Source organism: Ciconia boyciana, chromosome 1, assembly GCF_034638445.1.
Source record: "Ciconia boyciana chromosome 1, ASM3463844v1, whole genome shotgun sequence".
Taxonomy (NCBI): domain Eukaryota; kingdom Metazoa; phylum Chordata; class Aves; order Ciconiiformes; family Ciconiidae; genus Ciconia; species Ciconia boyciana.
In genome coordinates, this window is record NC_132934.1 from 190,364,395 (window position 1) to 190,380,022 (window position 15,628).

At 36.3% G+C, this 15,628-nt stretch overlaps 1 protein-coding gene across 2 annotated transcripts in view; it reads right to left on the reverse strand.

The window, feature by feature from the left end:
• Window positions 1-786: 786 nt before the first annotated feature.
• Window positions 787-15,628, reverse strand: part of INTS6 (integrator complex subunit 6) — a 46,615-nt gene continuing 31,773 nt past the window's right edge. Inside the window, exons 9-19 of one of the 2 annotated variants that reach the window (XM_072850268.1) lie at window positions 13,048-13,200; window positions 12,776-12,908; window positions 12,175-12,269; window positions 11,646-11,756; window positions 9,803-10,018; window positions 9,568-9,694; window positions 8,156-8,298; window positions 7,243-7,477; window positions 6,121-6,492; window positions 5,566-5,659; window positions 788-1,362 (exon numbers count right to left, since the gene is read on the reverse strand). In XM_072850268.1, coding sequence (XP_072706369.1) covers window positions 1,269-1,362; window positions 5,566-5,659; window positions 6,121-6,492; window positions 7,243-7,477; window positions 8,156-8,298; window positions 9,568-9,694; window positions 9,803-10,018; window positions 11,646-11,756; window positions 12,175-12,269; window positions 12,776-12,908; window positions 13,048-13,200 — 1,773 coding nt within the window. In that variant the 3' untranslated portion in view covers window positions 788-1,268. Of the gene's footprint in view, window positions 1,363-5,565; window positions 5,660-6,120; window positions 6,493-7,242; window positions 7,478-8,155; window positions 8,299-9,567; window positions 9,695-9,802; window positions 10,019-11,645; window positions 11,757-12,174; window positions 12,270-12,775; window positions 12,909-13,047; window positions 13,201-15,628 lie in introns of both variants that reach the window. The other variant, XM_072850269.1, reaches the window with a different exon arrangement.

Genomic DNA, 15,628 nt, shown 5'->3' on the forward strand with positions numbered 1-15,628 from the left:
AACAAATATTATTGCCAGAAAAGGTAGTAGTACTACCTTTACTACCTTTTATTTTACTTTTTTTTTTTTAAATGAACACAGCATAGAATGGACATTCCTGAAGAACACTGAATGAGGTTAAAAGCATCTAGAAAAATGCTTTTTTCCGCATCCTGACAAAAGTTGGGATACAGTGTTTTAGTACAAGATTCAGAAACTCATGGCACAAGCATCAGAACCCCATCCCCATAAAGATTTTGAGTGAAGACTGCGAACCACTGACTCCTAGGAAATGCACCAGAGGGGAGCTGCTCCCACTGAATCAAACAAAGCTTTCCAGAAGTTAGGAGCATCTAGCACAGATGAAAGTCATGGCCAATAAAGCAGTCGGTCATATTTTGTGTCCAAGAAGCAGCACCTTCTGGCTGTTCCCACATTTGTAAACATGTAAAAACTTCTGACACAGAAAAACTCCGTGCAGCATTCCTTAAAGGCTACCTGACCCCTGCTTTCCTACATTGTATCCTCATAAAACTGTGCGTTTTGTCATTGCTGTGGACGTGCATACAGTACATCAGTTTGTTATGCTAGTCACCAAATAGTGAAGCGCAAAGTACACAAGGCCACAGGGTATCATCCTACTGTAGCTGCAATTCAGCATTAGCTTCCTTTCACTCGTTCTCTGATTAAGAACAGAATATCCAGTGATACAAAACTGCTCTTCATTCTTTAACACTGATACTAGAACATGGAAGCAAAATGAACCATTCCAATAAAAACTGTACTCAATCCTACACAAAGATTAAAATAGAGTTTTTATTGATGGAATAACAAAAGTGCTTTTCTTAAATATTTTTCAAAATACATTTATACAACTTACAATAATATATCCAAAATAACTGTATATACAAAACATTACCTTGTTTAATGTATGTGCTTTTTTCTTTTGAAAATTACAAAGCAACTTTTTGGCAAAGTTCAACCTTAAGAGGTGATAGTTTTGAAGGTTGGATTAAGAAAAATAGAACCTGAGGGAAAGTGACACTTAAGTCCATGACAAGCAAGAAGTTCTCCATTTAGTTAAATAAAAACTTTTTTGTGATATTTTTCACATTACAAAAATAACAGACGTGGAAAAAAAAAAGATGACGGATATTTTTCTCATCATTTTATAGAGCAGCTTCTCATTCTTTCAGGTATAGGAACTTGAGATAAGAGTGCATGTCAAAAATGAATGCAAGTAAGGACAGCAGTGCCCTGCTGTGGCTTTCTCTTGTGTGCAGTGTTTCTTAGCTGCTGTTGATATGGTTGACCTGATTGGATCTGCGATGGATTTCTTCCAGAAAACTCTCAAGCTGTTCTATCAGCATTCGTTTTTTAAACCTGTATTTAAAAGAAAGCATAATGGATGCACACAGTAATACACAAAACATTGTTCATAAAACTTTTACTGAACCCTGGAATTTTCAGTTATTATTTTAGGTCCAGTGCATGATGAGGTTATCAATACCTCATGTATATATGCTGTCTCCTAAAGTTCTGGTAAACTACTAACTTGCTTTTCCATTTAGTGAGAGAATACAAAACTATGCTTACTACAGTCTATTCTAGCACGTTGCTGAACATCACTCAGCCCTCAGAAAGCCAGGAAAAAGAAAGTTAAGTGTTTGCTGTTTCCAGAAGTAAATTTCTGAAGTAAAGAAATAAAACATATGCCAAAAGAACTATAATCCTAAAGCTGGCAACAGCTTTTAGGGATTATTTGCATGCCTTCATGGTGCATTCACAAAAGTTAAGTGAAATTGGTACTGGTGAAGAAATAGCATTATACACAGTGCAGAGCAGATTCCCTGACAAGAAAATACAAATTAAAAGTTTGAGAAAGAAATTAAAGAAAATACAGATGTAATCCATACCTGGAGTCTCTGCAGTTCTATTCCATACTAATTACATAAGTTTGAACAGCAGACCCTTTTGTCACCTTTGCTTACAGCCCTGCCTCAGCGCACACAGCTCCTTGCTGTTTCCAGCTAGCCCTCCCCCTTGAGACATTTCTGCATCTGAGAAGCCACTTCTGACCAATGCGTTAGCAGCCATACGCATACTCAAACAGCAATGAAAAGATCACCCACTTTCTCAACTCAGTACTATTCTGAACTACACACCAAGTTCAGTCCTATAACCTTATTAAACCCCGGCAAAATCCTCTAGTCCCGGCCAGGCCTCACAGTCCATGTTCTTGGCTCACAGAAACATAGCACCTGTCCCAATTCTCAGACCACAGACTCCCTCACAATCCCAGCTTAGCTATGGGGAAACAAGCTCCCATTCCCAACCACTTACTGTCTCATTGAATACCCATGCTCTGGGCCCTTACCCATCCTTCTCATCACAGTTCTCCTCAGTAACCCCACAGAAACCCCACACTTCAAGTACTGCTTCCCCTCCGTTCTTCCTCATTGCTTTCACAACTGCTCCCTGCTTGTCGAAAAGTATTAACCTGGGACACATAATTATTCTTTCTCATTCCCTCTAATAATAGTCAAATTATTTAAGCTAATAGCAAAGTGCTTTACTATAATATATCCCAGTGAAAATTTAACATGCTCATACTCCGTGCAAGTGAGTGGGCAATGTTACTTCCCAGAAAACCTTCAAGCCCCTCTGAAGCAGCTGTACAAGTTAACAGCAGACATTTCCTAGAAACTCAAAACCTGGTGGACAGTGGAGAAAAAACACATTGCTAACTGTTCTCACATTACTGTTGGCACAAGAATTCAGGTTTACAGTGCACTATGTCCATCCCCTCAGTACATCTCACAAAGTTCTTTTCCAAATGCTGAACCCTACAGCAAGCAATTTTTTTTTCAAGGCAACAGAAACAATTTACCACATTAACTAATCTTGTAATTAACAGAATTGACTCCAATTCAGCTGTTCACTCTGCTAGGAAAATTAGTACCCTTAATAATAAAACTTCCTTGAGTTGTTCTAGCTATTGAGCATAAAGCTTTATTATTATTTTGAAATTGGTTGTATTAATTCTTGCCAGCACTTTTATCACAAGTGGGTATAGCTCAGCATTTTGTCTAGGTACACGCTTTGGGCTTTGCTATGTGTATTAGTAGCTTAAAGCTCTTAGTTTGGAGGATAAAAGGGAATTTAATTTCTCATACTGAGAAGTTGGTTGATTTGGAGAATTTTGATCCATGTTTTGTCAGCATTTGCTCTAGACTATTTAGCAGAGAATACAAAAACCACTTATTGTTAGTGCTAGGACCATAAATGGATTGCTATGCCAACTCCAGAAATACTGAAGACCTCTCCACTACATAGGCTAATTTCTTTTAGCCCTTTCCTAAATAACTCTTCATTTTGTGCATCCAAAGTTATAGCCATCTATTGGGAAGTGACGTCTCTTGTGTTCAATAAGGAGTTCTTGTAAGCACTAATACTACCCACCCAGGCTGAGCCAAATGTGCATCACTAAGCATAAGAAAAGTCAGTGTCAGAATAGAAATAGCCAAGAATTTGAAACTGAGATGTGGTATCTCCTTGTCCTTAATATTTTTACCATCAGCTGGAAGAAAAAAAAAAAATCCATTGTCTACCCCATCTTGATTTCTGCTTCTCAAAAGTGACAGCTTTTCTGCTATCAGAAGAGGAACTGTGGGGCAGTTGGTTTCCAAAGGAAGCTGAAAACTGTGGGTTGTTTTTGAAATCTTCCTCTCCCCTCACAACTTTCTAGTGGATTAACCTCCAGAATTGAATGGGCACTGTTTTTAAACACACACTTTCTTGCTGAAATGCTCAAGAGCTTGTTTAAGTCTGTGTTCAGAGTCAGAGCTCCTTGGAGCAGAGAAAGAGAGCAGGCATCCCAAATTTGAATTGCATTCTGTGGCATTGCAACGGTCAGCTATCAGTTAACAAACCAAGACTATCCTGACAACTCTGGAGAGCCTAGAGATGTTTCCTGCAGGGATCGGGAAACCTTGGTTAAATGTGATAGCTTGCCTGGAAAAGGAAAGACGCAGAGAACTGCACAGGGATTGTAGGCAGTGTTATCCAGGGGTATAAAATGACCACACTATAAAAATCTAACCTAGGAGAGAAGAGGAAGGAGAGAGATTAAGTTGTTCCTACACTCAAACCGACAAAAATTAAAGTTTAACAACAGTTGAGAATAACAGAATTGCCAACTTTTTCCACCAGTAGATACAGAAAATTGTTGGCTATAGCGAGAGAGAGAATTTAATTCTGATGCATCCAATAGCAACACTCAACCTCTGCCAGATTTTGTAGGGAAAGAGTCAAGATAACTGGAATACAGAGGCTGTGCAACAGAAAAAGAGAATTACAGATGATCTAAAGAGCCTAATTTTAGAGGCACAAATATTCCAACCCCGCTAAGGGCTGCCACAGACTCCAGGAGCAACAGTATTGTGTTGGTGTGCTGAGACAGTGAGGAAGCAAGTATAATCTACAGGCTACGGAACAACTCTGACAGGTGATATAACAATAAAGACAGATCAAGCAAAAGCATGATAAAGTAATTGTTGCTATAGAAAGAGCATGAGCTATATAAATCTACACACCCCACTGTGCTGGCAGTAGAAGGCTAGAGGAGCTGTATGAATGTCCAACGTTCAGCGTACCTTAAACTCTCAGCATGGTTTTATCCAAAAATTACTTTGATTTTTATTTAATCATAAAATTTGTTTAATAATGCCACAGGAAAAAAGCTGACTACTACAAAAACAGATTAGAGCAAAAAAAATCAACTATTCTTTGAGGCTTCTGAAATAAGCCTCAAAGTTACAGTTATATTTATGATCCAAGCAAGACGCTGGAATTATTAGTTCACTTCAATTCAAGCACTATTGGTTCCAATCATAATTACATGTTTCTGCTTTCTTTCCTCTTAGTAGGAAAAACATGTAGAAGGCTAAGCAAGTATGGTCAACTTAAGGATGCTGTAAGGAACAGTTTCTACCTGGATTAACAACACTGGGTTTAAATCTTCAGCAAGACTCTCTACTCCAGTGACAAACTACCTTCCATTTCCACAGCCTCAGACAGGACTACAATATCTCTGAAGGAAATAAATCCAAAGAGCAGAGACATATCTTTATGGTGCATACCTGGATCTCAAAACTATTTTTAGGACAAGATTTTGATATGATGCAGAACAATTAATTTCAACTGTTTTGAAAGCCTAATTCACAGTAATATGCAGTTCCATCAGTTTTTCAAATTAGCAGTATGCTCACATTTGAACTTTGGAACTTGAATGATTTTCTAAAGTTACCTTCTCTGTCTATACCATTGTCCCTCTCCATTTATGGTGATTTGGCAGTTACAGCTGCTAATATTTTTAAGACAAAATCTGAGGCAAAAAGGTAAGCTTGCGCAAACACCACACATCAGGAAGTTTATGTGTTTCTGTTTTTTTCTAGGGAATTATTTACCCGCAGTGCAAAGCATTGTGTGGCAAGTTTCAAACAAAGAACCTGCATGGTTGTCAAGCAGTTACGTATGGCAGTACATGGTGCAGTTTTATAAGATTAATACAATTCAGTTACCCACCTTGAAGCTTCTTTAATAACATTCTGTAAAAATATCAGTCGGGTTTGTAAGCTTCCTTGTACATGCTTCAGTAAAAAGAAGATTCTTTCATACTCTTAAAGAGAATAGCAAAATCACAGTTACTTAAGAAATGCCTATACAGATATCTGTTGTAATAGATCTGAGTGAAATGCAACAGATTTCATTCAGCTTTTGTAAGCTTTTAGGATATATCTCCTATCAACCAGGCTTGTAGCAATGACATACTGTTTAATGAACACTAACATTAAAAACCACAGGATACTGCAGTGTAGGATGTTACTGGAACACCTAACAAGCTAATTCTAATACTGATAATATAAAAAACATTACTTTCATGAACACCGATAGATATAGCAATGTTTTAATCACTCATCCAGGAAGTTTTTAGCAGAGGTTTTAAAACAAATCTTTTCAGCTTTAAATTTATTTTGCTTCACTCTCATGGTTCAGTATTTTTTTTAAATAGTGATCTAATACAAATTATTTGTCTAGCTCTCATGCCAATCGTCTGAAAGAGACATTTGGAATACTTACTCCTTCCTGGTTTTCGGATCTCTTTCATAATTTGTGCTCTTAGCTCTATATTAATCTCTCTGGAACTTCTGCAATGCACTGTTTTTCTCCCTTTGCTTGGTGAAGACATTGGTAAGTTCTCTTCGGTACTTTGTTCTTTACTACCTGATTCCTCATGATTCTCCAAAAACCCATCAACATTCAAGTTATTCCCTAAAAGTTCATGGCCTACATCCTCTGTATGAGCTGCCGGTCGATCCAATGAATTGAATGGAGAAGAGGACATTGAAAACTCTGAATCCACAGTATTCGGGAAAACGTCTGATGAAAGTGGGTCTGTAACATGATTCTCAACCACATCATCCATTGTAACCTCATTATTTGTTTCTGATGCTGAAAAAACAAAGATTACACTTGCCAGTTTCACATTCTTTATCATCTGATAGAAGTCAATGAGTCAGTTCAGTATTAAACTCTTGTAAAGCTATGCTCCAGCTTGTATAGTCTACTGTACATGCTAAGCATAAGAAAACACGTTTATGGGTTGTAACACTGAGCACATTACTGTATCTCCAGGCAATTAATGGCTTAAAAAAAAAAAAAATCACAGGTATATTCTTTATATGAAAAGGGAAATTGCTATATGGACTACCATCAAAAGAAAAAGCACCTGTAAAACGTGCCTTTATGACATGCTTGTCTTTCCCCATTAAATTCAACTGACAAAGTGTACTTTACTGCTGAACAGTGAGCAAGACTTGCACAGCACCTCAGCTCCACACTAAGGTAAGTGAATTCACTGCACTACAGCAAAATTCAAATTAACTTCATGTTGTGATACTTTTGGAGCATCTGAATTCCCAGGCAAAGGAAGAACATCCTGACTGTTTACATTGTCTCCTCATTTAATACAGGAAATACATTGTTTATACTGGGTAGTGCATATGAAAGAGACTTCTGTCTGGAGGACTATATTAACTCTTTCCGTAATTAACCCCAGATGCACACTTAAATACTTCATTTTCAAAAAATGAGGGATAAAATTGCCATATCTGGGAAATCAGCCAATGGTATTTCTATATAAACAAGTTTTTTGCATAAATTAAAAAACAAACTCTCTAAAGAAGATGATGATTCACTTACTTTTGTGAATAGGAATAGGTTTAACAAGGTCAGGCTGTGCTTGTGTGATTGGTGTTGGTGGCCCTTTTCCTCCAATGTGGTTATTCACAACCGGAGGAGTTTGCGGTCGACCTCTGAGCAGAGGGGACATACAACGACGTCTTTTTGGAATCCCTTGCATATTTGGTTCTCCAGGTCTTTTATGTTTATTTTGAGGTCCTGATACAAATTCATCTGCTTCATCTATCATCATTCCCTGTAATTAATTTAATGGGGAGAATTCTTAAACTTTAAGCCAAAACCACAAAATATAAAATATAATTAATGCTTTTGATGTTATGATAATATTTACCATGTATAATGCAACTATGTACTACGTGCCATTGTGGACTGAATTCTCAACTGTCAACCAAAGTCGTATGGGAAAACCATATCAAATCCTTCCTAGACTAAACCAATGTACTTAAGGCCCTTATCCAACAGTCTGCCAAGTAAGACAACTGAGTGGGCTGTCAAACTTCCTTTTCAGTAATTGCAAAATGACTCAAACATTTAAAAGAGCAGCTCTAAATGATATTGGTAATTTGGTCAAGGTCCAAGACTGATCTGGACAAAAGGGAAAGTCCATGGTCTCAAAGATATGAAGCTTTTTATGGGGGAAGTTTGGTAAAGGAAACATGATTAGGTACTAGCTATACTACAGTGACAAATATATTTCATTTATAACACAATTTGGAGGCATATTACTGGCTTCCAATAAAGACTGCCCTCCATAGGATACTATTGATGGAAAAACATCTGAGAGACTTTCTTGTAAGCAGTACTTTTCCAAATACTTCGAAGTGTTTCTCCAATACATTTCTCTTTGAATGGTCTAATCGGTAGCGCACACTCACAATAGCACATTTTTAAAAAAGCGTTAGAGAGAAGTCACCTTTTTGTCCAGTTTGAATGGATTGCCAAACGTATGGAGCCTTCGTGGTTGATCAGGATCAAGCTCTCGGAGCGGAGAAGGTATTTGTTTTAGATACTCCTGGTAGTTTCCCATTTGTGCTATAGGTACACTGTGAACTTGATCTATCATAACAGAAGGGTTTATTAAGATATGATACTGCTCACCTTATGAGAATTTAGTTTATATCCACTTCACACCTCCAGTTTTCAGTCTCTTATCAAATGCTTTAACAAAATAGATGTGCAAAACTCACCATTATTCTTGCCTAACTGGTATTTATAATATCGTGTTTTGAGTGCAGAAAACTCAATCAGTTTGTGTCTTGTGTATTTATCATTATGACACAGAAATAAGCAATAGTTGTCATGCATGGATGTTAGCTTTCCAATGTGCCCCATAACTTTTCAACAGGCTAAATGGGTGAAAAAACTGAGACTAGAAACAAGTGACTAAAACATTACTACAAACAAAAGTTAAATTAATGCAAAGTAGTAATACCATGCCGCATACGGCTTTGACGTAACTCTGCCCAATTTTAGCCACCCAAAATTTAACTGTTGAGACTAGCATTTTCCCAAAGCAACAGTGATTTTTGACCAGTGGAATCAACAAATTCTTAAAATCCAGAGGACCTGATTCTAAACTTCTCATGGATTTAGTTAAAATTGCCAAGCCTCTGATCAAGCAAAACATACGCTAGCAGAAATAGCAGAAAAAACCTAGCATTAGTTTTTATGTGGTTTAACCCCCTCCCCAAAGAGCAACTTCTCTGCATTTCACATTACATTATCACTCGGTCACAGGTGTTAATCTGACCTAAGTAGTGGCAGGACTAATGTAACATACACTTTCACTTGCACTGCTCTTCTCATTTTCTCCACTTATTTCATCATCTTCTGTTTGTTAAGATGCCATAAAGCAGTGCCAGAAGACACAGTAGAAAGGTAAAGGAATAAATTATCAGACTACTGAACTATTTGCTGCTGGCCTAAAGGGCAAAAGAATCACACTGGCAGCACCCAGTGAGCAAGCTTACTTTTCCACTGCTCACAATCCACTTCTATGGAGAGAGATCGTAATGTTCAGAACTGCCCTGTGATTTTTTTCTCATGATACATCATGAAAGTTGGGAAAAAACAGTGAATCTTATGTAAAAGCCGAAGTCTCCTCATATGAACTAAAGGACAGAGCAGTGAATCTGCATCTTCTCTATCCTCACCATTTTTCCTTCCAATACGTTATTTAAGGAAAAAAAATCTAAAGAAACATGCAGTTTAATGGCAGTATCAGACATCCACTAAGTTTTAAAGAACTATGCTATTTGTTACAGTCTTCATTTTTTTTAGTACCAATCATATCACAGTTAGACAGAAAATAAACTGTTATCTAACCTTCATCTTGTCCTTTGAGGAACTTGCGAGTGCTCTTCAGTAAATTAGATCTCATGCGTGTTAATTGATCCAAAAGATTTCTTCTGGGTATATCATAAGCATTTCTAAAAGTCTGAGGTTTCAAATCCTATGGTTCCAGTAAATAAAGTTCCAATTAATACCATGTATGAAACAATACCTAGCATTTCAATGGAAGTATATTGAAAATAACAACATTACACACAGTGGTGCTTACCTTATTCAGCAAAGCTATTTGGAACCCAGCATACTCCTTCATATTGAGGTCTAGAGGTCTATGAGGAATTTCCCCAGTAATCCCCTGTAGCAGATGTTGAAAATCGTTCCTATGTGCCATAGACAGGTTGTGTGATCTGCTTCTGACCTTAATTCCAGTCTCTTGCGCTACCTTTTTGCCTACAGAGCCAATGACTCTATCGGACTCTATTTTGGCCTTAATTTGAAATAAATAAATAAATAAAATTGACAATATGCTCTTAAAAGGATTAGTCAGACTTATTCATTTTAAATTCCTACCTAGAAGATTCAACAATGTGCTAATACACTATGACGACCATAACCAGGATGAGTGCTTAAGGAGTGCTTAATACATAACCACTTAATGCTTACTACAATTTTAAATATAGTGAACAGTTTGTGCCTAGGTCTTCTGCATATTTCTCCTCTGCTGCCCATTATGGTATCTAAGCACCAATATGCATGCAATGCTTTTATTTTCATAAAATGCCATAATTTAACTAGTAATTCTCTGCAAATCTATCTATACTCATATAGGCTGTTTTCTATGATAACAGCTAAACACTCTCTCAAAAGACTGATTCTCCCACAACTATAGTTGCGATCAGTCACACAATGGTATCAACTTTTTAAAAGCTCAATACGAAGTCATAACATTAATAAATATGAAATACATTATAATACCCATTTCTGTTTGACTAGACAGACCTAACACCCAATATTATGTTAGATTTGTACCAAAATTAAACATGTTCATGAACACCAGCTTTTTGGCAGAATACAGTTGAACAAAGAGCCAAATGTAATTTAGTAATACACCTGCCAACGTTGGTTTTGCAGTTTCACATAAATTTGTAGACTACTCAAAATCTGAATATGTACTTATTAAGAATACTGAGTCTCTACTGGCAGAGCCTTTCAGAAGTTAGAAAAGCTTTAAGTACAATTTGCAGTGCATGTCATTACATTTTAGGAGTCTAAAATGTCTAGGTTGAGAGATTAGTTCATTTCACAGAATACTGAGCAATATCACTATGATTTAATAGGATATACTGTAAACTTCAAGAGGTTTGCTTCCTCAAATAATCATTTATATTAATGTTTTAAGAAAAAGCTGGTCCATAAAAAGTCATTAGCTAAGTTACAAGTACTTGTACTACTGTTTCTTGAAGTTTCAAGCCTACTGCATTATTTTATTATCTTGAATAAGAAAGCTTAACATGCACAGTTCAACAAAATAAAAGTGGACGTAGCAGGGCAGAAATGCTTTAGCTGGTGCAGGAGACCAGTCAAAGATATGGGCACTATTCTGAACACAGTCAACAATTTCAAAAGGTCACTGGCCACCTCTATGTCTCTATTCTTATCTGAGATTCTGAATTATGTCAGTTTATATTTACTGAACATTTTCCATTTCATTTCACAAGCCAAATAAAGGACACTTTCTGATTCAGATGCACAAAGTACAAATCTCTATTTTCTGAAAAAATGCTAGAACATCTTTAATATCTAAGGTAAGACAACATGTTTTCTTTAGGACAAAAGTATGTTACTGTGTGTACAAGTAAAAATGCTCCTTAAATACAAAAAGCCTCAATTTGTACCTCCACATCTATCTTTATAGTCCAGTCTATAAAGTCTATATTTAAATTTCAAGTTTTCCTTCAATTCAGAAAACCAAAACACTTTTTTGCTAATTGATTATGGGAAGGTATTAGCTTGATCTTTCTGCTCTTTTTTCCATCAAAGCCATTGAACTTGAGTATTTTAAGATTATCCTGATATTAGAATAAGTTTTTACTGCTCTTTTGCTTCAACATTACCTGCTGACTCAACTTTTTGAGATATGAAATGACACTGTAACTAAGTCCATATTCCACATTGTCAGCTATAAGGTTTGGTGCTCCCATCATTCTCACAGCTTTCTTCAAAGGCTGAAACATGGAATATATTGTATAGTCATATTTAACTTTATAAGCGTTGTATACATACTTCAACTGACTGTATCCATTTCAAATAGAACTGAGGTCCTCAACGTTAGAAAAGAAGAAAAATAAAGACTTTCAGGGCAACATTTTGTTGTTGTTTTAAAGCATTGTTCCATTCATACAGAATCAATTAACAGAGATATCATTTATATACAAGTCACAGCTGATTAAATTTTCATAACATTCAGGTCTCAAGCCTTCCACAGGACTCCAGTGAAAACATTAAGTATCATTATGCAAGAAATCTAGCTATTCTCTCTTAAATTAATACATATTCTACTTGAAATAGGGAATACACCCATAGTGGAAAGATAACCATAGTTACATAATAAAATAGAAATTTTAACACAGTAAGTCATCTTACCCCAAGATAATAAGGAGGCATTGTCTTCAAATAGCTTTCAAATGACTGTCGCCATTTCAACGTAGGCTTTGCCTTGTGTACTTTAAACAAGTCATCTGATGGTTATAAAAGAGACAAAATGAAAGATGTCTAGACAGCATTGCATCTTTTTTTCTAATAAAAAAACCTCTCAAAGAAATGCCAGTTCCTCAGTGCTTAAATATATGTATTTTAACACATATACAACTAAACTAAATACACACACACACAAGATTAATGCTGCAGCCAAAAGATGGAACATGATAAATTATTATCTAATTGAATTAGTAATTGAGACAACAGATTGGGAAAAATGGGTCCTAAAATAATGACAGAAGTGAGACCAAAACATATCTGAAAGAATGATGATTAAGTAAATCATCTTACACATTGAGTCTGAGTCATGAAAGTCAGACAATTGGTGACAAGTGAAACAAGTTACTGATGACAAATACATTGCTCAACATTCTACCTTTCTACAGGTGTGTGATTAATACTGGCATTAATGGCAGTAAACTATTTAGATGAGATCAATTTTTCAATTGCCTACTACCCAAGAGAATTTTTATGAAGTGGTATTTACCTAGCAGTGGAAGAAGGACTGGATAATTGTAAGGCATCACAAATAAATTCACACAATTCAGCGCTGTACTAGCTTTCAAGTAACCAAAAGGATGACCAAGTTCACTGTATTTTGCACTATTGCTCACATATACCTGCAATAAAACACATTATATTGTATGTAAATCCAAAATATTGTGTGCTGAAATTTTACATCCTACTTTGATTATGGAATAAAGTCTATGAAAAACAGCATTCTATAAATAACTTCAATTCAGCATGCACTCTACTTGCCTGCCAGCAGGTCTGAGGGGATTTTCTTTCCAGGATAAACTGGGTCAGTGGTGAAGGTTCTAACTCGTATTTATCAAAAGGCAGTTTGTCAATGACCATCGGTTCACAGTCAGTACAGGAAAATTTCACCACAGGATGAGATGTGCGAGGTGGCTAAACATAAGCATTCCACTGTTAACAAGTCTGCACAACGATTACAATGCAATTGTGCTATAACAGCTGAAGTAATACAGGTTCTTTGAAAACACAGAGACATATTTGAAAACATAAAGACATATTTAAGGGGCCTATTCAATACAGGATTCATATTTATTGTTAATGAGTCCTAAGCAATTAATTTATGATGTTAGTACTGTCCTAAAATCTGAAGGAATCTTATTTTCTAAATAAATACCAATTATTTTACCTAGTAAGTCTAGAACAATATGTAAGTAAAACTTCTTGCATATACACAAAAACTGCAAACAGACGTAAATCCCAGTGGGGACAAAAAAAAAATATTCAATGCTACTCTGGGGCATGCCCATTTTTATTCCTCGCAGAAGCAGGCGCTGTACTTTTGCATTTGCTGACTTCCTCCAGCACTTTTCCTTCTTGGCAAATTTAACAGTTACAAATTTCAAACTGAATTATAATGACCAAGAGCAGAATGAATTCAGATAAAACAAGCTTTAGAAGGACTCATATTTTAACTAGGCCTGTGAAAAACTATTTCAATTCAAGCAATGTGTTTGGATTTTAATCTTTTTATTAATCACAGGGAAAAGGCCCTTGTGCCTTGAGTTTCAAGTATAAGTTAACAACATATTTGAAATTTCTTTTGCTGAAATGCAAAGCTGATTTTTTTGTGTGATGAAAATTGGAGCTGTACACCTCCCACTGAAGGGTTTTCAGGAGAGGAAGGTAAGCTCTTATACTTACCCTGAGCACCCTCCAAGCCACTAGAATCTGGGGAAGAACTCAATTGGGAAGCTTCCTTCCATTTACTCTCTTTACAAGAAGGTAACTAATAAATACATAAGATGAACTAGGGAAACACAGGGTTTTTTGGACCTTCCTACCACCTCACCTTTAAAGTAATTTTTCTACATCTATAAGCTCTAGCCTCTTCCTTTTAGGATGAGTCACCCAAATGTTATCTGCCCACAGAGCTGGTCTTGCCTTGAGCGTCTCCACTCTGAGGAACATGTACTCTCCAAGTGTACACAAAACAGGAGGCCCAACCAACTGAAGGTATTGCAATTCTCTTCAAAGAAGATGCCTCCAATAAACAGTTGTGGTGGAGTTTTTGACCAAGCCATGAAGCAGTTATACTAGGAATAAAAAGGCTGCAAAAGAAGTTGAATGCTAAGACTTGAGAAGTCCAATAACCCTTGGCTGGACAGCAGAACTATTTTTACCTCAGAGCAGGAGGAGCAGCCATTTACATGTTGATCTGCCAACATAATTATTAGCAGACTTTCACATACATTTAAGAAAGCCTTGATAGTATCATTACCTACAGTACCATTACCTACAGTACACGAAACAGTTGTTGGGGTGGGACTGTTTGAGACAACTCCACTGTGGATGAGGTAACAGGAAGGAAAAGAAAAATATCTAACTATGGACTCTTAAGTAGACAAGAGTTAGCACATATGCCAAGTTTCAACACTGTATTTTCAGAACAATAAGGAAATACAAGTCTTGAAACACTGTCAGCAAACTTAGCTCCCCAACATTGCATAAGGAAGGTTCAATGTGGCATTCCAATTGATGTCAACAGGAATTTAGCTGCACATGCAACAATCCAGTGCTTTATGCAGTTACGAGAGCTATACATGCTACAACTGAGAGAAGAATTTTTTATCATCTTCTTGCCATTTGGGTAAGTCAACCTCATGTTTTTAGCAAATTTAGTTCAACAACTCTTCACTTGGCAAAATCTATTTTAGCAATCTCAATCAAGATCTGCAGTAGCAGACAAACAGTACTGACTAGATACAGCAAATGGAGGCAGATACGCCATTGATAGTGATCACAAGGAGTACGCAGGACAGTCTTCCTACAGAGCAGCTTTTTAATATCCAGTACACAATGATGTTTTGTTTTTAAATTATTATAGAAGATTTACTTTAATTCATATATGCTAGCTTGCTTTGTAATTCAGAAGGGCATCCATGTCCTTCAATGAATGTGGCCACAGACACCAGCAATATCAAACCTGTAAATATGACTAAAATGTCATACTCTTATCACTCTTCAACAACTTGTATTTCAAAGGACTTTATATATTTTTTAAACAAAGGAGACAAAATTTATGAAAAGTTCAATGAGTCTGCTAGTCATCACACTAGTTTCAGATTTAAAAACACACAAGAATTCAACAAAAATCATCATCAAGTATGAGGAACAATTATACAACTGCATTATTTCTACTTTAATGATTTTCAAAGATTAGCAGAAATACAAAAATACACTATACTATACTAATGATTAGTTCCTAGACCAAACAAAAGGCAGTGGCATACATTCTTTTGTGAAAAAGAACAAATAAAATTAATTCTGTGCGTAGTAGTTGGAAAAACAAGGTGAGTTTCTC